The sequence below is a fragment of the Plasmodium relictum genome, assembly GCF_900005765.1.
Source record: "Plasmodium relictum strain SGS1 genome assembly, chromosome: 2".
NCBI lineage: Eukaryota > Apicomplexa > Aconoidasida > Haemosporida > Plasmodiidae > Plasmodium > Plasmodium relictum.
The window spans coordinates 508694-534567 of NC_041680.1; the positions used below are offsets into that span (position 1 = coordinate 508694).

At 18.5% G+C, this 25874-nt stretch overlaps 7 protein-coding genes across 7 annotated transcripts; 2 read left to right on the top strand and 5 right to left on the bottom strand.

Annotated features, from left to right (window-relative positions):
* Positions 1–236: 236 nt before the first annotated feature.
* PRELSG_0214800 (ubiquitin carboxyl-terminal hydrolase, putative) lies at positions 237–9129 on the bottom strand (the record flags this gene model as incomplete). The annotated part of the gene is made up of 4 exons (XM_028679939.1): positions 237–292; positions 469–637; positions 716–784; positions 910–9129. 4 exons carry the CDS (start codon positions 9127–9129, stop codon positions 237–239), a joined length of 8514 nt encoding a protein of 2837 aa, XP_028535608.1.
* Positions 9130–13290: 4161 nt separating this feature from the next.
* Positions 13291–15361, top strand: PRELSG_0214900 (conserved Plasmodium protein, unknown function; the record flags this gene model as incomplete). The annotated part of the gene is made up of 2 exons (XM_028679940.1): positions 13291–14842; positions 14964–15361. The coding sequence occupies 2 exons, from the start codon at positions 13291–13293 to the stop codon at positions 15359–15361; spliced, it is 1950 nt and encodes a 649-aa protein (XP_028535609.1).
* A 563-nt stretch (positions 15362–15924) lies between these two features.
* On the bottom strand, positions 15925–16425 carry PRELSG_0215000 (conserved Plasmodium protein, unknown function; the record flags this gene model as incomplete). The annotated part of the gene is made up of 1 exon (XM_028679941.1): positions 15925–16425. One exon carries the CDS (start codon positions 16423–16425, stop codon positions 15925–15927), a length of 501 nt encoding a protein of 166 aa, XP_028535610.1.
* A 100-nt stretch (positions 16426–16525) lies between these two features.
* PRELSG_0215100 (conserved Plasmodium protein, unknown function) lies at positions 16526–17171 on the bottom strand (the record flags this gene model as incomplete). Its single annotated transcript, XM_028679942.1, has 3 exons — positions 16526–16554; positions 16725–16806; positions 16959–17171. 3 exons carry the CDS (start codon positions 17169–17171, stop codon positions 16526–16528), a joined length of 324 nt encoding a protein of 107 aa, XP_028535611.1.
* Positions 17172–18326: 1155 nt separating this feature from the next.
* On the top strand, positions 18327–19730 carry TIM50 (mitochondrial import inner membrane translocase subunit TIM50, putative; the record flags this gene model as incomplete). The annotated part of the gene is made up of 1 exon (XM_028679943.1): positions 18327–19730. One exon carries the CDS (start codon positions 18327–18329, stop codon positions 19728–19730), a length of 1404 nt encoding a protein of 467 aa, XP_028535612.1.
* Positions 19731–20336: 606 nt separating this feature from the next.
* VPS53 (vacuolar protein sorting-associated protein 53, putative) lies at positions 20337–23204 on the bottom strand (the record flags this gene model as incomplete). Its single annotated transcript, XM_028679944.1, has 1 exon — positions 20337–23204. The coding sequence occupies one exon, from the start codon at positions 23202–23204 to the stop codon at positions 20337–20339; it is 2868 nt and encodes a 955-aa protein (XP_028535613.1).
* Positions 23205–24357: 1153 nt separating this feature from the next.
* PRELSG_0215400 (conserved Plasmodium protein, unknown function) lies at positions 24358–25872 on the bottom strand (the record flags this gene model as incomplete). Its single annotated transcript, XM_028679945.1, has 1 exon — positions 24358–25872. A coding segment is annotated over one exon (1515 nt), but the record flags the coding sequence as incomplete, so codon positions are not given.
* Between the last annotated feature and the right edge of the window lie 2 nt (positions 25873–25874).

Sequence of the window (25874 nt, forward strand, 5' to 3'; positions counted from 1 at the left end):
CATTGATATTATTGAATTATTTCTACAAAATATATAATTTGAAAGAAAGAAAAAAAATTGTAGAAAATGCATATATTTGTGTAAATTTATAATTCAATAATTCATGAATTTATATTTTAGAGAAAAAAGAGGAAAAAAAAAAATTAATTAAAATTAATAAAAAAAATTTAAGTATGTATTTTTGTCTGTTATAAATATATTAAAAATTAAGAAAAAAAAAAAAGAGAAAAAAAAAGTTAGGCTATTTTCATTCCCATTTGAGGTTTTGAATGAGATGGAGCATGGTGTTCTCCTAAAAAATATAAATAAAAAAAATGAAAAATGAATATATATAAAAAAAAAAAGTAATTTATTTATGTTGGGTATTATGGCTTATTAAATACATTAAAAAACTATTGAATACATAAGAACAATATATGCATTTAATTAAATTATAACATAAAAAAAAAAAGAGATAAAAACACCAACCTATAATTATAGCAAATTGTTTATTTTTCCAATTTATAGTATCATCATTTGATCTCCATATTCTTTGTCCATTTTCAAATTCAAAGAAAGTAATTTTATCAAAAATATATTTAGGTAGCAATGTTCTTTTTCTTATTTTATTTTTAATGTCTAACATATTATCATTCGGCTGAGAATAAATAATTAAATATATATATATTATAAATTAATAATTTTACTATGAAATTTAAAAAAAATATATACTTACATCAACAAGAACATCAAAGCTATAACCAAATACTTCTTTTGATGGTGTTTGATTAAAAACGTGAATAATCTGAGAAAAAAAAAAAAAAAAATAATAATTTTTTACAAAAATAAAAGAAAATTATATTAATTATAAATGTATTATATTAATAATCAAAACAGTTGGTATATATTTTTTTATAAATGTAAAATTACTTTCAATTGATCAGTTTCTATTAGTCGTTTTTGTTCATCAGTAAAATCAGGTTCCATTCTTAATGGGGTAACGTAAATATTTTTGATATGATTTGTTTTTACAAAATCCATTTCTATTAATTGTTCATCATTATTTAAGTATTTTATTTTTGGACCAAATGTAAATAATAAACGGAATTTTTGTTTTATATCTATTCCTCTTTTTTTCAAATAAGGACTCATTTCCAATTTGATTTTATCTATTAGATCTTGTACAGTTGTATAGTTATTTGGTATATATTCATTATTGATGATAGTACTGTTAGAATTATCAGAATTTGATGAAGAATAATCACTATTAGATTCGTCACGATCATAAAAATCATTTGATTTAATATCATTTTCTAGGCTTTTTTTAAATTTTATATGACCACTGTACGCAGCAACTGACTGAACATGAGAATTAAATAACTGAACAACGTAATGAAAATATTTAGGTGAGTCTGTTGGGTATAATCTAGTAAAATATTTATAATGAAAAGGTAATAAAGATAAACAAAATGTCTTCTGTTCAGTTAAAGAATTATGTTCTAAAGCCATCGAATGCTGCTTTATCAATGTTTCAAATGGTGTTTGACCATAACAAGAATTACTATTTTTTTGATAATTTTCATAATCTGAATCAGAATGACAAGTAAAAGAATCTATATTATAAGGAGAAAAGTTCACAGGACTATTTAAAGGAGGATAAGGAAAAATTAATATATGAGTTGGATCTACATTCATTTTATAACATACATGTTTAAAAATTTGCTTTGTTGGGCATCTAATATCTATATCTAAATCAATTTTATATAATTCCCTCTTTAAAAAAAGGAAATGAGAATCAATATAATTCAAACAACTTTTTTTTAAATCTTTTTTTAAAATAACACCTGCGCAGTTTCTATACTTTCCTAGTTGATAAATTGGATCATACAATTTGAATCTGAACCTACTGACATATATTTTTCTTTCTACAAAATCTAAATAATCACAAATTACATAAAAGGGTAATATTGGTTCTTCTTTATCTGGTAGTCCTCCACATTTTTTGATTATTTTTACCTTTTGATTTTTTTTCTTTTTTTTTTTTGTTTGTTTTGTAGCAATATTTAATAATGTATTATTACTATTAATACTATCGTTATTGATTTCATTACTTACATTATCCTGCATATTTGAATCGATATCATTCTTATTATTATTGTCTTTAGGCAATATACCATTACATTTTTCATTAATGTTTTTAACATTTATTTGACTGTTATTCGTTTCATTATTATTATTATTGTTATTATTTAAGATATCTTTATTTTTATAATGGGAATATATATTTTCACTTATATTATCAAGATCAATATAATTATTATCAAGCGAAGAATTTAAACAAGTATTATTTGAAATATTATTGTTAGTATTTATTTCTATAGTTTGTTCCGTAATATCACAGGAGTAGTTTATTTCACTAATTTCATTATTTTTAGATATATCATTATTTACAAAATTATTATCTAATGAATTACTTCCTACTTCTTTAGAAGCATTTTCATTACGTAAATTTATATTATTATTATTATTTAAAGGGATATTTATGTTTTTAATAGTATTTCTTATTTTATCTACATTTGATGAAACATGCCTATTATCCTTATTATTATTTGTTTCTATTTTCACTGTATTATTCATATCTATATCGTCAAAATCGTTTAAGCAAGCATATTTATCAGATTTATGTTTATCTTTTTCATATAACGGATCTATATAAGAATCTTCTTCTATATCTGAATTTAAACTAATTATATTTTTTTCATAACCACGATCATTCACTGAAATATTAGATTTACTAAATTCATTCTCCTTATCATTTTCATATATTGAGATAATTTTTTTTTTTTTTTTAATTTTTTTTTTTTTTTTTTTATTTTTCTTTTTATGATCATATATATCATTAGTATAAATAGATTCTAAGGATTCTTCAACATTATATAAATAATAGTCGGTGCTTTCTGAGGTAAATGTTAGTGAGGAGTTTGCAGAAGAAAAGAATGAAATGTCTGAATTAATTCTTTGTATAAAATCGTTTGAAATGTTATTTTCATTTTGTGAATTCATATTACTAGAAATATGAATGTTATTTACAGTACTAGCATTTTTAAATTCGCATGTTTCATTTAGTTCATTATTACTTTCATTCATGTTAACCGTTTTATTAGAATAATAAATATAATTAAACATATTTATTTGATTTTCCTCATTATTTATTTCATTAATACTTTTTGTTATATGTTTATCATCATTCATTTCTTTTATTTTCCTTGTATGATTTATATCAACATTTGTTTCATTGATTGTTCTCATTATATTTATCTCTTTTGATTCATTTTTATTTTTATTCATATAATTTGTATTCACTATTTCTTTTTTTTCCTTTTTTTTTTTTTTTTTTCTCTTTTTTGTATTTATTTTTTCATCATCAGTAGATAAATCAGACGTAGAAGGAGAATAAAAAGGGTATTGATAATCCCTACATATATTTATATTATCATAATTAAATATATTATTTCTCTTTTTCTTTTTCAAAATTTCTTTTTGGTTATTTAAAGCATATTCTGTTACCTCTTCTAATGATCTTTTGCTTAATAAACTGTATACATAGCTAATTCCATTTTTTGCAAATTCAGAACTATATTTTTTTAAGTATAAATATAAGTTTATTACTTCCTGAGTATTTAAATTCTCTTTATTAATATTTAAAACATTAAAATCAATATTATCTTCATTGAAATTATTCTTTATATACAGTTCATCCACTTTTATATTATTTTCATAATCCAATGGCAAAACTATATTATTAGAATTTTTATTATAACAATCCTTTACTATTTTATCTTTATCATCTTGTAAATAATTAGAATTATACTTTATATTATTTGCGTTACTTAAATCACATATATTATTGGAATCATTTATATTTTTTTTTTTATTTAGCGGCTCTGCATTTTCCTTATTAAATTTCTTTTCTATGTTATTATTAACATTATTATCATTATCATTTTCTTTTTCAGTTGAAAGATGTTCGCAAGATGAAAAATAGTTAAGCTGATTTGATTCTTTTTCATTATTTGATATATCATTATTACTAATAAATATGTTTCTAGTGGGGTAATTATGATTACTTATACTATCCTTCGTATTTTTTTCTTCTTTCTTACTTTTATATGAAAAATAATTATCATTTAGCAAATTAGTAGTATTTGATATATTATTTTCTTCTTTATTATTGTTTTCTTCTTTTAATGTATTTCCACTGTTACTACTATCGAAAAATTTTATTTTATAGTATATTCCATTTCTATTATTAAAAATATAACAGCAGTTATAAATTTTTTCTATTAATTTTTTTTTTTTATATAAAACCTTACTTAATATATTTGCATTAAAATATATATCATACGAAGTTTGATTTTCTTCTGTTAAATATAAATCTTCCTTTCTGGTTCCTAAACGTAAAATAAAATTTTTTTTCTTTTCTAAATTCATATTAGTTAGAAAGTTAAAAATTAAAATATCACCGGGAGCAATTTTATTATGAGCTATATTTTTTTTTGATTTTATTAAATTACATTTATTTTTACATTCAATAAATATTTTAAAATTTAGAGGATCATCTGTATCGAAGTATTCATTTTGTATATAATTTTTTAATAAATCATAGTTATATTTAGTAATATAGCCTTTTTCCATAGCCTTCAGAATTTTTTCTATTATTCTAATTTCCAACTGTTTTGGTTTTAAATGAATGTCGCAATGGACAACATCTAGGCAGATTAGAGAGGAATCGTTAATTTTCTCTTCTGCATATATGTCAAAATATTTAAAAAAAAATAAAAAACTTTTATTTTTTGATGATGTATTGGCAGATATTAATGTTTTTTTATTATGAGGTAGATATAAAATGTCTATTGTTGGGAATAAATCAGATGACTCTTTGTTTGTTTTCTTAAACAATTCATATAAATATAATTGACTATTAATCTTCATATCTAATGGAAAAAATCTATAAACATCATTAGTTGAAAGTAATGCATAAAAGCATTTCTTTTCTTTCAAATAACAGTAAGACGAAGAAGAAGAATTATCAGCTGAATTAGAAGAGGAAGAAGAAGATGACGATGAAGAATAATATGAAGAATTATTATTTGATGAAGAAAAATCTCGCATACGTGAATTACTTTCATCAGATTTTCTCTTACTTTTTTTGAATTTTTTTCTTGACATATATTTAATATAATTATCTATAGAATTTACAGTGCAACATGAAGGAACAGATGAAATAGATGATGATGAATCGATAGAAGAGCTATCGTATTCATTGTAATTATTTTCTATTTTTACATGACTTAAATTATTTTGTAATTTATTTATGCAATTAGTGTTGTTATCTTTTTTTGATTTATTATTTTCTTTTAACTTAAAGCTTTTACATTTTTCTTCTAATTTAGTTTCTTCATGCTCATTACTTTTCTTATTTTTCTCATCATTTTGTTTTTCTTCTTGTTCATCTAGTTCTTCCTTTTTTTCATCAGCACTTATTACATGACTATTTAATTCTGAATTACTTATGCCTTCATTAATATTACCACATATATAACTTTTTTTTTTTTTTTTTTTTACATTTTTAAAGGAGTCCTTATATTTTTTTATATCACTGTTTTTTAATGAATTATCATTCACAAAATAAACTGTAGAAATATCAGCTGGTTCATTTGATATTTTTTTTAGAAATGATTCATTATCATTCATGTTTTGATGCGAATTTATATTAACATAGGAATCTTTTACATTTCTGTAGTTTTCACAGGTATTTAAACTATTTTCATGGATATTTTTATCATTAATACTATTAACAATATTATTACTACTTAATTGTAGCAATGTTTTTTGCTTTTTATTTGATTTTTTTAACATCTTTATATTTTTTTTTTTTTTTTTTCTTATGTATATATTTTTTAATATTTTCAAAATTTTATAAAATGATTCTGCAACTGTTTTGCTTCTGTCGAATTTGATATTGAACAAAGAAGGGATTCCATTGGGTGGCAAATCGTTAAAGGATTTATAAAGATAACAATATTTATCAAATACTCTTATTTTAACATATTGTAAAATTTCTTGTTTTAGTTTTGATCTTTTTTTATTTATAATTTCTTCTAATTTGCATCTTTTAACTACTTGAGGATTTACAACTGCAGGATCACATTCTTTAATTAATTTAGGGATAAGAGATTTTTTAACATAAACTAGCATGTAAGCACTATAGTTTTTCATTCTTTGTTTAATTTTATCAGATATATCAAAATCATATAAATCCTTATCTATATTTATATCATAACCTCCGAAGTTATCATTAATAACAGAATATTCACTTACACGAAATATTTTATCATCATCGCATTTTAACCAAAAGTTTTCATTGTGCTTATAACTGAAGGAGTAGTAATGACCGCTATTCATATTTCCCTGATGAACAGAGACTGCTTGCAGAACGTACTGCCCACCTGTTTCACAATACTTTGATAGATCTAATTCTTTATAAAATTCAAATCGATTATTTAACTTAACAGTTTCCATTCTCTGTAAATCAAATGTAAATCTTTTTAATAAAAAAATACATATATTAGGAAAGCTTAAAAACCTCATTCCTTTTTTTGCTTTTTGTTTCCCATATCCATCCGTTTCATATATATTATCACCTTCTAAAATTTCAGCTTCTATTGCTTTATTTAAAGATTCGTATATATTATTACAACCTTGAACATCTAATTGAATATCTTCATAACTTTCTTTACGAACACTTTTGTAATCTATATCTAAGCATTCAATGTATGTTTCGACTTCACCTTCGAACATTTTCTTAACAGATCCTTCTACAACAGTCCCTTTCATTTGTTCTTCTACTTTGTCTAATAACAATTTCAATAATTCGTGCGTATCTTGTTGTGTAAAAACATCACTGGCATCCCACCCAAATGAACGAATTAATTCTTTACATGAAACTGCTTCATTTAATGAATGTAATTTATAGAATAAATTTTGCAAAGCTAATGATGTCGGCAAAATATTTTTTTTTTCTATTTCTTCTTCTAATAAAATATTTTTATAATCTGCTTCTTTTGACTTTTCGTATTTTACCTTTTTTTTATTTTTATAATAATATGACGAAGATGATGACGAACAAGTGACATATGATGATGACCCTGATGAAGTTATAGAAAGAACAGATAGCTCGCTATCCGAATAAGAATCTTCATAACTATACATTACAGAGTCCTTATCATCATTATCATTATCATCATCATCATCTCTGTCTGATTTGGAAGTATTTAAAGAACTAGAATTTTTTTTAGTGCTTAAAAAATTATTTGAATTACTATTAGAAGAAAACTTTTTTTTCTTTGAGGAATTTGATATATTGGATAAATTATCTGAAGATGACATTTGAGAAATACCATTGTCTTCATTTTCTAGATCATTATATTTTCTTTCATTTGCATATTTGAAAATTTTTTTTTTTTTCTTTAAATTTTTTTTCGCTTCATAATTAATAATTTTCTTTTTATTTTTTTTGCTGTTTTTTTTTATTTCATTATTATATTCTTTATTCTTACGCACACTACTATATACTCCATTATCTTCATTATTTGTATTATATTTTCCTGTATCATTAGATGGATCTGAAGAAAAGTGTGCATAGCCATGCTTTTTATTTTTTTTCATTTCATAGTCGTAGTTACTAGGATTTATATTATCTTTAATATCACTGTCACAAATGTTTTTATTTTTTTTGTATTCATTTTTGCTATTATTCATTTCATTATTTAGCATAAAATTTGTAGAGAATTCATTTGTTTTTTCATTCTTGGAATTCTCTACTTTATCTATATGTTTTTTTTTTTTATGTATATCATCAATTGTATCTCTGTTATTATCATTCTCTTCTTTTACAATGCCTATTTCATTATCTAAAAAATCAGGATTCTCATTTTCATTTTTTAAAAAGAATTTCATGTCATTTTTTATTCTATGATTGGAATTTTCTTTGTCTATAATATTTTCATTTGATGATAAATAATTTTCATTTTTTATACATGGCAACAATTTAGATGGAAAATCTTTTGAAGTATCCTTTGAATCTTCTACTTCTGAACTTTTTCCATCTTTTAATCTTTTTCCTCTTTTTTCTTTTTTTAAAGCTATTTTATTTTTTTTTTTTTTTTCTAATTTATTTTTGAAAAATTCTAATGTTTTTTTTCCAATAATATTTTCAATATTAAATATCATCATACAAACTGCTTTTCTAAAAATATTAATGTGATATAATAATTGTAAAAGTGCATTCATATAGCAAGTAGCTCCATGATTTTTTAATCCAACAAAACCAGTTCTTAGTTTGCTATTATAATTAGCATCTCTACTGTTTTTATAAGATTCAGACCCAAATGGATATACTCCTGCTCTTAATATTATCTGACCTTGTTCATTTATAAACCCAGGTTCTCTTAATTTTTCAAAAGGAACGAAGTTATGCCATCCTCGATCAGTGTTTAGATGAGAAAAATTAAAATGATCTATTTTATAATAAGATTTTCTATAATCGGCTAGATTGATTAATATAATATAATACTGAACATTACTAAATCCCCAATCATTAACCCAATCTTCTTTTTGTACAGCTTCAATAAAAGAAGATGCAACTGGATACATATAATTATTTGATCTTGACTTTGCAATAAATAATATTCTAAAAATAAAATTTGGACAAATTTTCCATTCTGAATATACTTCTTCATTATTTCTAATTTTATCAAAAAAATTATCTACTACTAACTCTATTTCATTTTCATTAACAGGCCTTAAGTTTTTATGACTATATGGCCCATCAAAATTTACATTTTTATTTATTTCAAACTTATTATCTCCTCTTTGATAATAATTATTATTTTCATCATAACTATCATCCACATATATTTCATCAATCTTACATGAATTCATATTCTGCTCATGATATCTATTAAAATTATTATAATTATTATAATTATTCACATGGTCATTCATTGTATTCCCATTCATGCTGTCTGATGAATTACTCCTTCTATTCCTTGTATAATTTTCTTCTTCGTCATCATTATTATTAAACATTTTTTGTTCTAATATATTAATTTTTACATATATTTATTTTAACTATATATTATCATGTATTGTTCTATTATTCCTATATATTATTTATTATATATATATTTTTATGTAAATATACATATATAAATACAAATATAAATATATATATATATATATATATATATATATATATATATATATATATATATATATATATATATATATATATATATTTATGTTGCTTTTTTTATGACAAAAGGATGATTTAAAAATAATATTTTATTATATAATATATTTGTACTCATCATTAATAAAAATAAAACTATTATCTACAATTACACAATTTTTTTCAATTTTGTATCAGCACATAATTCTTATATATAAATTTTCAAGTAATTTTTTTTTAAATTTATGATCTTAAGGTTTTATTTCCACTTTATCTATATTTAATCACAATTATAAATATTTTACTTCATTTAATATATATATATATATATATTTAAATCATACGACTTTAAGGATAATATATATTATTTTGCTATTATTATTATTATATTTTTTTTTTTTTAAATAAATGTTTCTTCAAAATGATAACACAATTTATAAATAATATATGTTTGTTCTTTTTTTTTTTTTTAACAAAATATAGTTAACACTGTTTTAAATTATCATATTATAAATATATATAATGAGAAGCCAGCCATAAACAAGTAGAAAATAAAATTAAAGATTATCTTTTTATTATGGCGAACTTATAACATTATTATATATTCAACAAATGCTTTGACTTTTATAACTAAAACCAATGGCTATAAATAATAATAAAATGAATATTAATAGATATAAAAATATATAAAATAAAATTAATTTTGTAAAGATTTATATCTTTAATAATGCAATTAAAAAAAAAAAAATACATGCCTTAAAAAAATTTATTATAATATATATAGATTTATGCATATGTATAATTTTTTTTTTTTTTTACTCATTTTATATTTAAAAATTTATTCTTTTTAATTATTTAGTTATTTTCAAACTAATCTTTTTTTTTTTTTTTTAAACACATGAAGACGACATTTGCATTAATAAAATTATAAAAAAAAAAAAAGTAAAATAAATAAAAATGTAGGAATAATAATAAAAATGTTCATATAATGTTTTTTTCTATATAAAAATAATTTTTTTTTTTTTATTTTTAATACACATTTTTATTTTTAAAACTGAAATATATTTTTTTCTTTTTAATCTTTTCACCGTATACTTTTTTTTTTTTTTTTTTTGTAAATATATATATTTATTTCTATTACATCAAATGCATAATTAAACACAAAATACATAAGAAAATTAATAGTAAAAAATAAAAACAATATTAATAAAAACTTTAAAGTTAAATATAAAGATCCCTAAAATCTTAAGTGTATTTTTACAACAAAAAAGTAAAAAAAAAAAAAAAATGAAATGAAATAAATTAAAATTATAACATAAAAAATAAGATTATTTTTTAATAGAAAAAAAAAAATAAAGGGAAATAATTATATAATAGTAAGAGAATAAATATTAATAAAAGTAAAAAAAAAAAATATATTTGACATTGCATATATAAAAAGATTTTAGAAAAAATATAAAATATATGAATTAACAATATAAAAATATAAATAAAAAAACATAGTATAAAAATAAAAATAAAATAAATAAAAAAACATTTGTTTTAGATCTATCTGATGTTTTATAAGTTAAAAAATTACTATATGGCTATTAACAATATTACACTTAATAGAAAAATAAAAGGAAAAGAAATAATATAAAGGATTATACAATAATTAAAAAAAAAGTTCACTAAAAAAGTCTTTTATGTGAAAGAAAATAATAAAAAAAAAAAGAAAAAGTGAAAAGAATTCATAGATTATACACATAAAATTCTTAATATTAAAAAATACAAATAAATTATTTTATTAAAATTACTTAAATTAGAGAATATTATCATATTTCTTTTTGTACTTAAAATTCTAAAAGTACAAAAAAAAAAAAAAAAAATTATACACATAAGTGAATTTTTTGTAAAATTAGTGCAAAGAGAAAAATTAATCAAGAAAAAAAATTAATTCTTAAAAAATTTCTAAGGAAAATATCTATAATTTTTTTATTTAAAATTTTTCTTTATTTTTTTAAATTATTCTTTTTTTTAAGACTTCGTATATTTCATTTAAAGGTTGCTTTTTTAACTTATACATGATAAAAAAATTAGTAACAATATTCTTATGAAATATATATATATATATATATAATATCTAAAATTTGTATTATTTAATGTTATAAAAAAAAAAAAAAAAATAGAAATAAAAAGAAATAATAGATTATTTGTTTAAACATACTTTAATTGAATTATGTTTTCTCTAATTTTTAGATATAACAATATTTTTTAAATTTTAAAAACATTTAAATATACTTTATTTAAATGTAAAAATACATAAAACATAAAAGTATCTTTATTTTTCTAAAATATTTATTACTATCATTTTTGTGTGCAATTTTGGCAATTAAAAAAAAAAAATTATTTCAAAGTTTATTGCTTTTTAGTAATATATCTTTTAAAAATTATTTTTCATAAAAAAAAATGCAAACTTTTTTTTTTTTCTCTCTCTCTCTCTATATATATAATATATATAATTACATATTCTTGTAATTATTTTATATTAGCAGTATTCCAAAATAACCTTTAGCAAATACGGTGTTTATTTATTTATTTTTTTTTTTTTTAAATTAAGAATGATTCAAAATAATTAGTTAAATATCTAAACATAGAAATATTATTAAAAACAAAAATCTTAGAAGTTTTAACATGTATAAGGAATTTTATTCGTATATCTATGAATATAATAGTACTATCATAATAGTGTACGTAATTATAATAATAAACATAAAATTAGCTTTTTTTTTAATATTATAAATCTTTAATTTTTATTAAATTTTTTTATTTTTGATTACACATCTGATTTCCAATTTTCCTATATAAATAAAAAAGGTTAGAATTTTTTTTTCAACAAAGATTTATCTATTACTTTTTGTAAAATTACTTTGAAGAAATTTTATCTTAAATCATATTTTATTTTATTTTTTTTTTTTATATAATTATTTTTCATATATATCCATTTTTGCTTTTTCTTATCTTTATATTTTTATATCACCTAATATATATACATTTTTTTTAAATTTATAAGATAATAATTACAATATATTTAATAAAAATACATTTATATTATTTAAATAGTAAGTAGTCTATACGATAAAAAAAAAAAAAAAAAAAAAATCTATAGTTGTACAAACATAATATAAATATATAACGTTTTTTCATTCATAAATATGTATTTCAAAGTGTTTATCTTTACCTTCATATAGAAACTTAAAAAAACATACTAAAAAAGATATTAAAAAAGTTTTTTGTTAACAATATTATATAAATTATTATGAATGCACTTAATTTTAAGCATAATTTAAAATTAATGTGTAATTTTTATTTTTTATTCTTTACTCGGAATTTTCCTATTTAATTTTTAAAAAAAATAATAAGTAATATTACATAAAAAATTCAATGAAAATAAAATAGTTCAATTTTTTAAATAAAAAAATATTCACAAATATAGATTTCTATTTTTATTTGATAATCTTTGATTATTTCTTCCATTTAATTTTTAATGTGTATTTTCATATGTATGTAAAAAGCAAAAAAGAAGAAAAAAAAACTTTTTTTTTTAATATTTTTTAAAAAAACCATTATTTTTTTTTTATTTAATTTTTTTTTTTTTTTAATAAAGAATATGAAGCAATAATTTAATTAGAAATAAAAGAAAAAAATAATACAACAAAATCATTTTTGTTTTATTATTCATATATAAAACTTTTTTATATGTAATAGCTGCCAAAAAAATAAATATTAAAATTTATATTTATTTTTTATGATAAATTAAAAAATAGGGAATATTTATTGAAGGTATTTAATCATATATGTAAAAGAGAAAGAATGAAATAAAATACAATTAAATTAATATAAAAGGAAAAAACAGTAATAATGAATATTTTAGATTACATATATTATTTAATTGGATTTTTATATATATTATAAAGTTTGTAATTATAAAAAAATGGTAATAATAATGTTGATTTTTTTTTTTTTTTTAGAAAAGCAATATGAATAATTTAACGAACGTATATAACTATTCGAGTAATGTTATAAGTAGCCCTCGAACATCATCAATGTTAAGTATATCTTCATCTCAGAATTTGAGCAATAATTATAAATTTTCCAATTTTCAAAATGAAACGATAAATTTAATTTTAGAAAATTGTGTCCAAGATTGGTTCCCCTTTTTAAAAGAAGAAAATGATAAAAATAATAATATAGAAAAAGATTATAACTTAAATAATGAAATTATAAAACTGCAAAATTTTTACAAGGGAGTAAAATCATCAGAATTTCCTTTACAAAAATTATACAAAACAGATAGAAGTATTTCTAACCTAAATGAAGATTACGACGATGAAGATATATTTTACAATAGTAATAGTATATATATGAACATCTTAAGTGAAAGTGATATAAAAAATAACAAAAATGAAATTCCTTTTAACAAGTCATTCATTAAAGATAAAGTAAATGAAGACAAAAATTACAAAATAGATACTAATGAAGCAAATGATGTTAATGAAAGTAATTACTTTTATGATTGTATAGCAGAACAAGTTAGTGAAATTAATAATAATTTTAATTTACATGAGAAAAAGAATAATAAAGAAAATGAAAGAAAAGAAAAAATTAAATTGGAAAAACTTGATAAAATAAAAAATGAGATTAAAGAAAAAAAAAAATTAAGTCTTCAAAAATTTAAAAAAGAAAATGAAGAAAACAAAAATTATGAAGAAATTAAAAAAGATTCAAAAAAAGAAGAAAAGGAAGAACAAAAGCAACAGCAACATTTATTAATATTACAACATAAAGAAGAAGCAGAAAGAAAAAACAAAAAAAAAGTAATGGAAAAAGAAAAAAGTGAAGATGAAAATGAAAAATATGAAATAGAAGAAGGAAATTTATATAATAATATTAGTAGTAACATATGTATAGTTAATGATCCTAAAAAAAACAAAAGTATAGTAGAAAAAACTAGTAGTAAAGATAACATAAGCAGGATTGACAATGAAAAAAATATGGAAAATAATTATTCTACTGAAAAATATAAATTAATGAATGCAAGAAAAGATATGAATACTAATGAATATAAAGAAAGTTATAAAAATATAAATAATAATCCAATAAATAAAGAAAAAATTCAATACATGGAGTACGATAAAAGAAGCATAAACTCTATTATTGAAGAAATAAAAAGTGAAGAATCAAAGGAAAAAAATATTACAATGGAATCATATGGGAATATTTATTTAAGCATTTGTATGAATGTTTTAAAAAAAGATTTAGATTATTTTTTTTCTCCATGCCAATTAAAAAATGAGAAGCTTTTGTATGAAAAAAAAAAAATTAAAGAAATTTTAAAGCTTTATGATAAATTATTTTATAATCATTTTAAATTTATTCCAAATAAATTTTACAAAGAAACATTAAGACCAATTTATTCGTATTATCAAAATTTAAAATGTAATATAGAGGGGAATACTTCTAATAATTCTTTTGATTTGAAATCAGGAAAATCTTCATCATTTAATAAAGATAATGAAATTCAGACAAAAGGTAGGGAAAAAAAAAAAAAAATTATATATACTATTTATTTATTTTATGTATATATATATATATACGTTTATTTTTTCAACTTTTATATCTTTATTTTTTTTATTTTTTTCTCACTTTAAAGTGAATAATAAAGAATATGATGATATAAAAAGTATTCAAAAAAAAATCTCCAATGAATATTCAAATTTAGGTAGTTTTTCAAATATAATAAATGATTCTAACATTAAAAAAATATTACTAGATGTTGATGGGAATAAAGATATTAGCCATTTAGAAAAGGATTATAAATATATATTTAAAGATTTAGTGAAACTAAAAAGTTTATTATTAAAAAAAAGGCATTACAAAAACATTTTATTTAATTATCAAAGAAATTTCGTTCATATTAATAATAGATGCGTTAAAACATATAGAGATATTTATCCTGTAGAGAAAGAATATAAAATATATACTCAAATAAAAAAAGAGACAATAGAAGTAATAAATAATATTAATGCAAATTATAAAAAATATTATTGAAATTCATAATTTTTTTTTTTTTTTTTTTTTTCATATAAGTATTGTATATTATAACTTTTTTATTTATTTTTTTCGTGTTTGTTTTTATGTTATTAATAATTGTTAATGGATTTATAAATATCCATTATATTTTTTTCATTTGTTTTTTGAATAAAATCATTATTTTATTTTTTACTATAAATTTTTTTACGCTATTAATTGGTTTCTAATTTTTTTTTTATTTGTTATTCTTATCTATTAATATAATATATATTAAATCATCTAAATATATATATATATATATACATTTGTTTTTATTTATAATTAACAATTTTAAAAAATATTTTTGCATTTTATATTTTACTTTAAATATTTATTAATTTCTTTTAAATTAAATAAAAGAATATATTTTTTGTTATAAACTTGTAAAAAAAAAGGAAGAAAGATATACATAAATATATATGTATAACTTTTAATTGTACAAAAATAAAAAAAAAAAATATATATATATATATGTATATATGCTTATAAATTATATGCATATAGAAAAAACTTTTGATATGCAGAATTTATTATTCTATAACTTATTTTGTATTTTCTTCATATTTTTCAAAATAATGCTTAAAATATAAAACAGCTGCATTAATATTTTTTAATTGATTTAAAGGGAAATTAAGAATATTTTTTTTAGGTGGTACTTCTTCTTGTTTTCTTATTCTAGTATTTCTTATATGAGCTTTTAAATTAATCATTCTTTTCTGTTTCATTAATTTTCTCTTGGTTGTAGGGGGAACATGGCCTTTAGATTTTTCTTTTAAATATTCTACATTTTTACATTCTTTTACTCCTTTTAAAAAAATTTTAATAACCTCAGTTTTAGTCAAATCTTTTCTATTTTCTAAATCAATTTCAACAGTTGCATTTCTTAGTCTTTTCATGTAAATTTTAAAGTTATTTACTGATTTTCTATTATTTTTATTCCATACTTGTCTATATATCAAACTATTATTCCCATTTTTTAAATTTATTATGTAGCTGTTACATGATATAATTAACAGAATATAAAAAAAAAGAAGACTCTTCATTTATCAATTATTATTAATTGTATCTTTTTTTCATGACAATTGAATACAAAAAAAAAAAAAAAAAATATTATCATAAAATAAATTGAAGAATACGTTATTTTTAATTTAAGTGCATATAACTAAATGCCCCTATAAAAAGAAGTAAAGATACAATAAAAGAAAAAATGTTAAAAATATAAACACAAAAAATTGAAAAACTTGATAAAAACAATAAAAAAAAAAAAAAAAGTACAAATCAAATTAAAGATAAAAATAAAAATATAAGTAAAAATAAAATAATATATCAACTTTTAAATTACCAATATGTAATACCAATGAGCAAAGAACAAAATCAAATATAATTTTTTCTCTTTTAAGATTAAAAATACTTTTGTTAATAATCTTTAAAAACGGAAAATTAGAAAATGTGTAATTATTTTTAATAATGTAAATGTAAATGATATAAATTAAGTATTTTCTCATCTTTTCAAAATTCAAAAATACAAGCATTTATTTTTACTTTTTTTTTATTTAATTTTTTTTTTTTTTTTTACTTGTTCCCTCATTGCAACTAAAAAAGTTATATTTCCTATAGCTGTAAAAATAGCTGCAACTGAAAATTTCTCATGAAAAGAATAAGTAAAATATGCATACAAAGATAAAATAATTAACTGAAAAAAAGTAAAGATAACATATATATCAATAAATTTAATTATTCTTGGAATACTGCTATAATTTTTGTAAAAATTTTCTAATATTTTATTCATTTTTTATTTTATTCTTTCAAAAATATTAGAAAATTTACAATAAAAAATAATCTCATCAAAATGTATTTAAAAAAAAAAAAATTACAAATAATACTATTTAAAAAAATAAAAAAAGTATTTAAAAGATGCTTATAAAATACATCGTTTTTAATAATATCATTTTATACTTTAAATCAACAAAGAAAAAATTTTTTTTTCTTAAAAAGAATTTTATTAAAATTGTTGTAAACTAATAATATTTTTTTGCGATTAATTATATACCTTATGTACATTTACACTTCAAGGATTTTTAAAAAATACTATAAATAATATTTTTAATAAGTATAAAAAATTACTTCTTAAAATTGGGATCAACTTATATACTTGTTTTATTTAGTATAGTTTTATTTTTTCCTTTTTTTTTTTTTTGTTTTCTACATTTTTATATAACTTTCTCCCTGTTTATTTACTAAATTATTTTTCATAAATTTTTCCTTTTTAACTATTTTACTTTTTTTTTTTTTAATTAATATAAAAAAAAGAAAAAAAAATTTTCATATATTTTATTATTCATATTTTTTTTTAAATTAAAGTACTTGAAAAAGAATATATATTTACTATTTTTCATAAATGTATTTTTTAATTTATTTTTTATTTTTTATTTTTTATTTTTTATTCTTTACAAAGTAACTAAATTTGTTTTTTGTAAATAAAAATAAAGAATAATGTTTTCATTAAAAAAAAAATAAAAAATAAAATAAAATAATATATAGGCTTTTAATTCAAAAGTAAACAATGTTTAGGATAGTTTTTTTCTATATATTTTTCAATATTAAATTTTTAATAGAAAAAAAAATATCAGAAAAAGTTTTTTAAATTATATATATATATGAATTTTAAATAATTATTAACTTTTTATTTTTTTCTTTGTTAACTATTTAGTAATCTTATAAATTCTTTTTGTCTGAAGATTAATATTCATTTAACAAAAATTGATGTTATAATAAAAAAGTAAAATTAACTTATATTTTAATAAGATATATGAATATAGAAATAATTTATTCTTCTGTTATATATATATATATAGTTTTTTATTATTATTTTTTTTTTTTTTTTTTCTCATATTATGTTTAAATTACTTACATTAATAATTTGGAATATTTAGGAAATATTAAAATGATAAAGTCTTTGAGAAATTTGGTCATTAATGAAAAAAAATTAAAGGGATTTTTATTAAGAAGAAATTATATCATTAAAGTAAATAATTATACAGATAATAAAAAAAAAACAATAAATGTAAATAAGTTAAATAAATATTTAGATGTACAAGGGAGTAAAAATGGGTATATGGTGAATAAAATAAATTTATTTAATAATATGAATTATTCTTACAATAAATGGAATAAAAATGTGTCTAATAAAAACATTATTTTAACAAGTAACATAGAATCTGTTTTAAAAAGAAGTAATATAAATAATTACAAAGAAGAAACAAAAAATGAAAATATTAAAATAAATAATTTAAATAAATTAACAAATGCTGAAAAAAATAAGAGTGCGAATAGAATTTTTTGTAATAAGTATTATGCAAGAAATTTTAGTGATATTTCTAATAATATAAATGAAAAAGTAAAAAAAGAAGAAGCACAAGTTACTGATGTTACAAAAGAAAAACAATTAAATACTACTAATAAAAATAATAAAACAATAAAACAAATGTATATAGATAAAAAACAAAAAGAAAAGTTGATAAAATTGTATTTACTTTTAAGTTTAATATTAATTCCATTTGGATACACTTATATGTATTGTTTACAAAATAATCTAACAATAGATGATTTATTAAAAATAATAAAAAAAAGGTCAGAAATAATCGAAAATAAATATAATGATTTATTACATGAATTTATAGATAAGTACTTTCCCTTAAGCAATGAGCCCTTATTACCAGATTTTAAAGATTTAAATTATCCTGAAAACTTACCAACTTTAGTTATTGATTTAAATTATGTAATTGCAAAACTAGAATATGATAGAAAAACAGGATGGAGAGTATTAAAGAGGCCATATGCAGATTTATTTTTTAAAGAATTGTCAAGTTTTTATGAAATTGTCATTTGGTCTGATGATAACTTTCCTGTTGCACAAGAGGTAGTATCAAAATGGGGGATACCTGCAATAGGATGTTTACACAGAGATCAATGTTCCAAAAAAAAAAAATTTTATGTAAAAGATTTAAAAAGATTAGGAAGAAATTTAGATAGGGTAGTAATCATAGATCATGATATACATGCTTTTATGTTACAACCTGAAAATGGAATATTAATTAAGGAATTTCATGGAGATGTAGATGATAAAGAAATTTTATGTCTTATTGATTTATTAAAATCTTTTGCTATTAGTACATATGATATTAGACAATTTTTAAAAAAATATGGTGGAGGAGATTATAATATAGGAAAAAGATATTTACAATTAAAAAGTGATACAGAACAAAAATCAAAACGAATTAGAAGTATAGGAAAAATTTTTCAACTAGATAATAAAAAAACACCTAATGGCATTTCTTTTAACTCTTAAAAAAAAATTATATATACATATATATATATATATATTATTTATTAAAGATTATTTTTAATTTGCAAATATATGCATACATACGTGTTTCTTAATTTTTATTATAAATTTTTGTAATTAATATAAAAGAAAAAAATTTTTTAATATATACTACTATATTCTTTTTATTAATTTGAAATGTAAACAAATTTTGAAGAACTATATATTTTTATTCTTTAAATCAACATAAAAATTTTTAGAACCATTTTTTTTAATTACTATTTATAAAATATATACACGCATGATTTTGATAAACTAAATTTTTATTTTATCTTTTAAAAAAAAACTGAAAACTTTCATATTGCATAATTCTTAATTTTTATATGTATAAATTATATATGGAGATGCTTTTGAAGCAAAAGTATTTAAAATGTTTACAAAGAAATATTCATATAAATCATAAAGACGAAAAATTCTTAAAAAAAAAAAAACTAAATATTCCATATTTGTAAAAATTGATATTTGACATATATATATTGATATTAATTTTTTACTATTTTTATAAATTTTTTCAAAGTATATCTGTTTTTTTACTATTATTAGATTATTTTATTATTTTTTTTTTTTTTTTTATGTGCTAGTTATTTTATTAAAAAAAAATTTCACTTCTTCAGCTGCTTTTATACCTTTTTTCTTAATATCATATACATAATTATTATTAAAATTTAATTGATTTCCTATATTTTCACTTTTTTTTTCTTTTAAAGATAATATTTTTTCTATTTCCTCCATAGTACATATATTGTTATTTTCTGTAAGTAATAAATTAAAAGAATCCATATCATAAATATTAGATAAAAATATTTTTATTAAAAATTCTATTTTATTCATTTGATTTTTAATGTAATTAAAATAAGTTTTAGGTATAATAAACTCATCTACATCTGTTATATTTTCTTCCTCTGTTAAAGAAAATTCTTTTTTATTTTGTTCTCCCTTTTTATTTTCTATACTATTTTCCACATAGATATTTTCTTTTTTTTCATTGTTTAATATTTTAGGGATTTGAAATAAAACTTTTTGAATTTCATAACAGTCTAACAGCAATTGTTGTGCTGTTATATTAGTCATATATTTAAGAGAAAATATAATTTGATAAAACCGTTGAATAATGAGAGTAGTTATTTTTTCTAATAAATATGTTAAATAAGTCTCGTTAAATATTTTTTTAAAAAGTGCAAAATGATTACGAAGAAAAGCTTCTATATTTGATATATAAAATGATCTTTCTTGAATTTTATTTATATCAAATATGTTTACTACACAATTGTTAGAAAGGATAGTGTTCATTTTTTCTTCCATATATGTAATTATTACTTTTATACATTTAGTTTTTATATTTAAAAATACTTTTTCTTCTTCTTTAAAAGAAATTTTATCAGAAAAAATTGAATCAATATCTTTAATTATATTTTCATAAGCCTCATTAATAGTTTGTTCGACATAATAACTTGTATTAATTAAAATAGATAATAATTTAAAATTTTGAATTTTATTTTCTTCTTTGATTTTTATTATTATTCTTTTATTCAACACATTGCCGTATTTTAATAACAATGTTTTAAAAAACATAATAAAATCATATAAAGTCTGGCAATTGCTAAATAATAATATCATGTTAACATAACTTTTATATAAATAGAATAATTTATAAGCAGATTTATAAACCGTATGTTTTTCTATGATTTCGAAATCCATTTCAAGCATAAATTCATTTTTATTTATTAAATTCTTTACATCATCAAATGTGTCATTTGGAAAATGTGGTTGTTTTGCTTCATTATTTCTTAAGTTATCTAAACTATCGTCCCCTTCATTTTCATTTATTACACTTTCAAATTTAGCTAAAATTTTTTTTTCTTCATATTTTAACCAATTACACAAATAGCTATCAAATACACATGAAATAACACCTTTAAAATTATGTTCCATTTCTTTATTTGATATAGAAATATTAATGTAATCATTATTCCTATTTTTTTCTTTGAAATAATTTTCTTCAAACTCATTATTATTATTATTATTATCACTAATATTATTTCCGATATTATTACTACTTTTATTATCACCAACATTTTCAGTAATACAATTAAATTCTTTATTATTTGGCATTTCTTTACATTTATCACTAATGTTTTCTTCTTTATTACATGGATCTTCCTTTGAAATAATATCATTTTTTACATTTTTTATTGAATATGTTTCATTTTTATTATCTGAATTTTTGTAACCATTAATGTTTTCTTCTTTTATATTATCATTTGAAATTTTTTCATTCTCCGAATGGTTCAAATCTTTTTGAATTATCAATTCTGGAAAGGGAAAATCTAAAGAAGAGTAGCTATCATAAGATATATGATTATCCTCTTTATAAAATTTTACATTTTTTGTTAAAAAATTCTCAAATTTTATAACTTTTATAACTGTTTGTATTAATAAAACTGGATTAATTTCTTCAATAGAAGAAGAAAGTATTTTAACAATGTGTTTTTTTGTAATTGAACAGAATTTATTTACAATATTAAAAGGGATATTATAATTTTTTGGAAAAATATGAGAATATGTATTTTCATAATTATTTAAAGAACGCTTTATCCAAGCTATTCTTCTATCAATGCTTTCTAAAGTATTTGCTTGATTTTCAAAAATCAATACATATTTTTCTAAAAAAAAATTGGTGAATTTTTTTACTATATTTGTTGTAAAACTAGAATTTAAATAGTATAAACAATTGCAAGCATCAAATAAGTTAATATAAATTTTATTATCATTTAATTCATTTACAACAATGACATTTTTTTCTATGTGTACATCACAATCATATATAAGATCAATATCTTCATTTATTTGATTTTTTAAATCATTAAATAAGGTATTTGTATCATTATATAAATCATTTAATTTATTATTAGTTTTTAAATTTGAAATGTGAATTAACATTTCTTTAATGACAGATATTAAAGATATACAATCTTTATAATTTCTTTTTAATGCTTTTTTTTTTAAATTACTTATAGCAGTAATAACCATTACAATTCTTTTTAATATTATAATAGTTTCAGTAACATTTTTTTTTCCTATATCTAACTTTTTTATATCTTTACATAACTTTATCAGTATATCTTCACTTTCTTCTGTTTTCTTATCTACATCATCCATTTTTTTATTTATTAATTTTATTTTTTCTTTTATGTTATTTAGCTTACTTTCATATTCATTTTTTCTTAAAATGTGTTTCTCTACTTTTTCGTTGATAACCTTATCCAGTTCAACTATTTCGTTACTCATTTTTTCTAAATGGGCATCAACATCTTCAATACTTTTTATATTGTTATTTATGTAGTCACATACAAATTCATCGTTTTCATCTTCATTTGTTATTTCTTTGCTATACTCAAATAAATTATTCTTTAAATCAGAACTTTCAAAAAAATTCATATTATAAAATTAATAAAAAGAGGATTATCGTATATATATATATATGATTTTTTTCTATTATATAATAAAAAATTTTATATTGTAATTGATGTTGAACTCATTAAAATATAAAGCAGAAAAATTCAAAGTCAATTCGAAGTGAAAAGAAAAATTTACTTATTGGGTTTTTTTTTTTTTAAATTAATTTAAATATTAATTTAATGTCATATTAAATATATTTTTTTAATAATATACAAAAATGTAAAATATATCTTTTTAGTAAGTCTTTATTAACGAAAAAAAAAAATAAAATAAAATAAAATAAAAAAATAAAATGAAAACACACTTTATGGAAAATAATATAAAATTATCTTAATATTTTTTATGTATTTTTATTTTTTTTTAAATAAATTTTTGTATAAAATCATTTTTCATTTTAAGGGAAAATGGCCAATACAAAAATTATAATTTTATAATTATGAATATATATATATTCATATTTAAGAGTATACGAACAATTTAACGATTTGGTTTTGTATAAAAATGAATTCGTGTCACAAATATATAAAAAAAAAATTATAAAAAAGAATAAGAAAGAATTGCTTATTTATATAACAGAATTGGTAAAAATAATAAAATATTGAACAAAAAAAAAAAAAAAAAAATAAAATAAAATAAAAATAGAATAAAATAAAATAAAATAAAACAAAACAATAAATAAATTTTTATATAAATAAATATTAAGTGTAGGAATAAGAATGAATTAAGTAATAATTATTATACATTGTTTTTTTAAATTTTAAAGTTTTTTTGTGCTTGATAAAAAAATTAATTGTTATATTTATATATACTAAGTACGTTTTACTTTTATTTTTAAATTTTCTTCTTTTAAAAAATATAATGTAAAACTAATAGTGTGCATAACAATTCTTTTATTTATATATAATTTTTTTTTTTTAATCCTCCTTATTCTTGTGTATCCTCCTTTGCTTTATGTAACTACCATTAGATAAATAAATTTAAAAAAAAAAAAAAAAAAAGGCTTTTACTTCATAATCACTAAAAAATACAATAAAAGTATTTATATTTTTATGTCAAAAAATTTATAAGTTGCCATTTAACAAAAAAATGAAGTTAAATAATTAAAATAAAAATTTATAACGGTATAAATTTTTTATAATAATTCTACATCAACTAAAATTTTTTGTTTTGATTGTCTTAATAGAAAAGCTAAGTTTTCAGCCCTTTCAAAATTTTTAAAATATAAGCTGTCAACTTTTCCTTTTATCTTTAATAAATTATAAATTGAATGAGCTCTTTTATAATCACATGTAGATATATATTGCATTAAAGTTTCCACAAATTCTTCCTTATCATAATTATCATCATAAATAACTAATTTAGCAAAACTTAAATTATCAAAAGATGATTCTGCATCGTCAAAATCATCTAGATTTTCATCACAAAAACTATATGAGTCTTTTTCATCATTATTAAAGTCTTTTTTATTATAATTAAAATCGTTTATATCAGTATCTTCTTTTTTGTTGTCTTCTTTTGTTATTTTATCATCGTTTATATCAGTATCTTCTTTTTTGTTGTCTTCTTTTGTTATTTTATCATCATCGTTTATTTCTTGAAATTTATCTTCACACTCAAAATTCCACTTAATTAAGCAGTTAATTGATTTCTTATTTGTTTTATTTCCATTCTCATTTTCATTTTCATTATATTCTTCTTTGCGTTTATTATTTTTTTCCCCTTGCCCGTGACGTTTTAAAAACATTTTATTAAACTCTAATATTTTTCTTTTTCTTTTCGATAAAAATCTTTCTTTAGCTATCTCAACATCTTTTTTTGCAAAATGAACTTTTGGTAATTCTTTATTTTCATTTAATACCCAATTTATAAATAGTGTATTTAAATCTTTTTTAAATGAAAATGTTCTATATTCAGCATCAACAAATGTTTCTAATTCATATAAATCTAGATTAGGTTTATAATTATTATAATATATATTATAAAAAAAATCACGCATAGCATATACTTTTTTGTATAAAACGTTATCCTTATCATTTTTAATATCATCAATTTTATTTAAATCAATTTTTCCTTGCTCATCCAATACTTTCATTTCACAGAATTCGCTATGCATTTTTTCACAAATTTTTCTTAAAATTTCATTTTTTAACTCAGGGTTATTTTTTATTTTGTCTAACAAATCATTGGAATTGTTATTATCTTTTTTATTATTTTCTTCATTTTCTACATAATTATTAGAATGGTTTTGATTACTATTTTCAGATGATAGTGATTCTTCAAAATGATTTTTCAAATCATCACTAGTATCATTTTTATTGTACATATTTTTATTAATATCATTTCCTTCTTTATTGTTTTTATTTAGTACAGAAACAGAATTAATATATTTTTCTTTTGAATAAGTTATATTCATAATTTTTTTTAAATTATTGTCTTTACTATAATTTTGGGCATATTTATAAAAAGGCTCAAATCTTTTATTATCATAAAAAATATTTAATTTTTTTTTTTTGTTTATATCTAAAAAGTCATTTAATGAAACTTCTTTATATGTTTCATCAAATTTATTTATATAAGAATTGGTATTGATGTCATATTCATATAAATTTAAAATATTATTAGAATATATATAATTATGTTTTATTATAT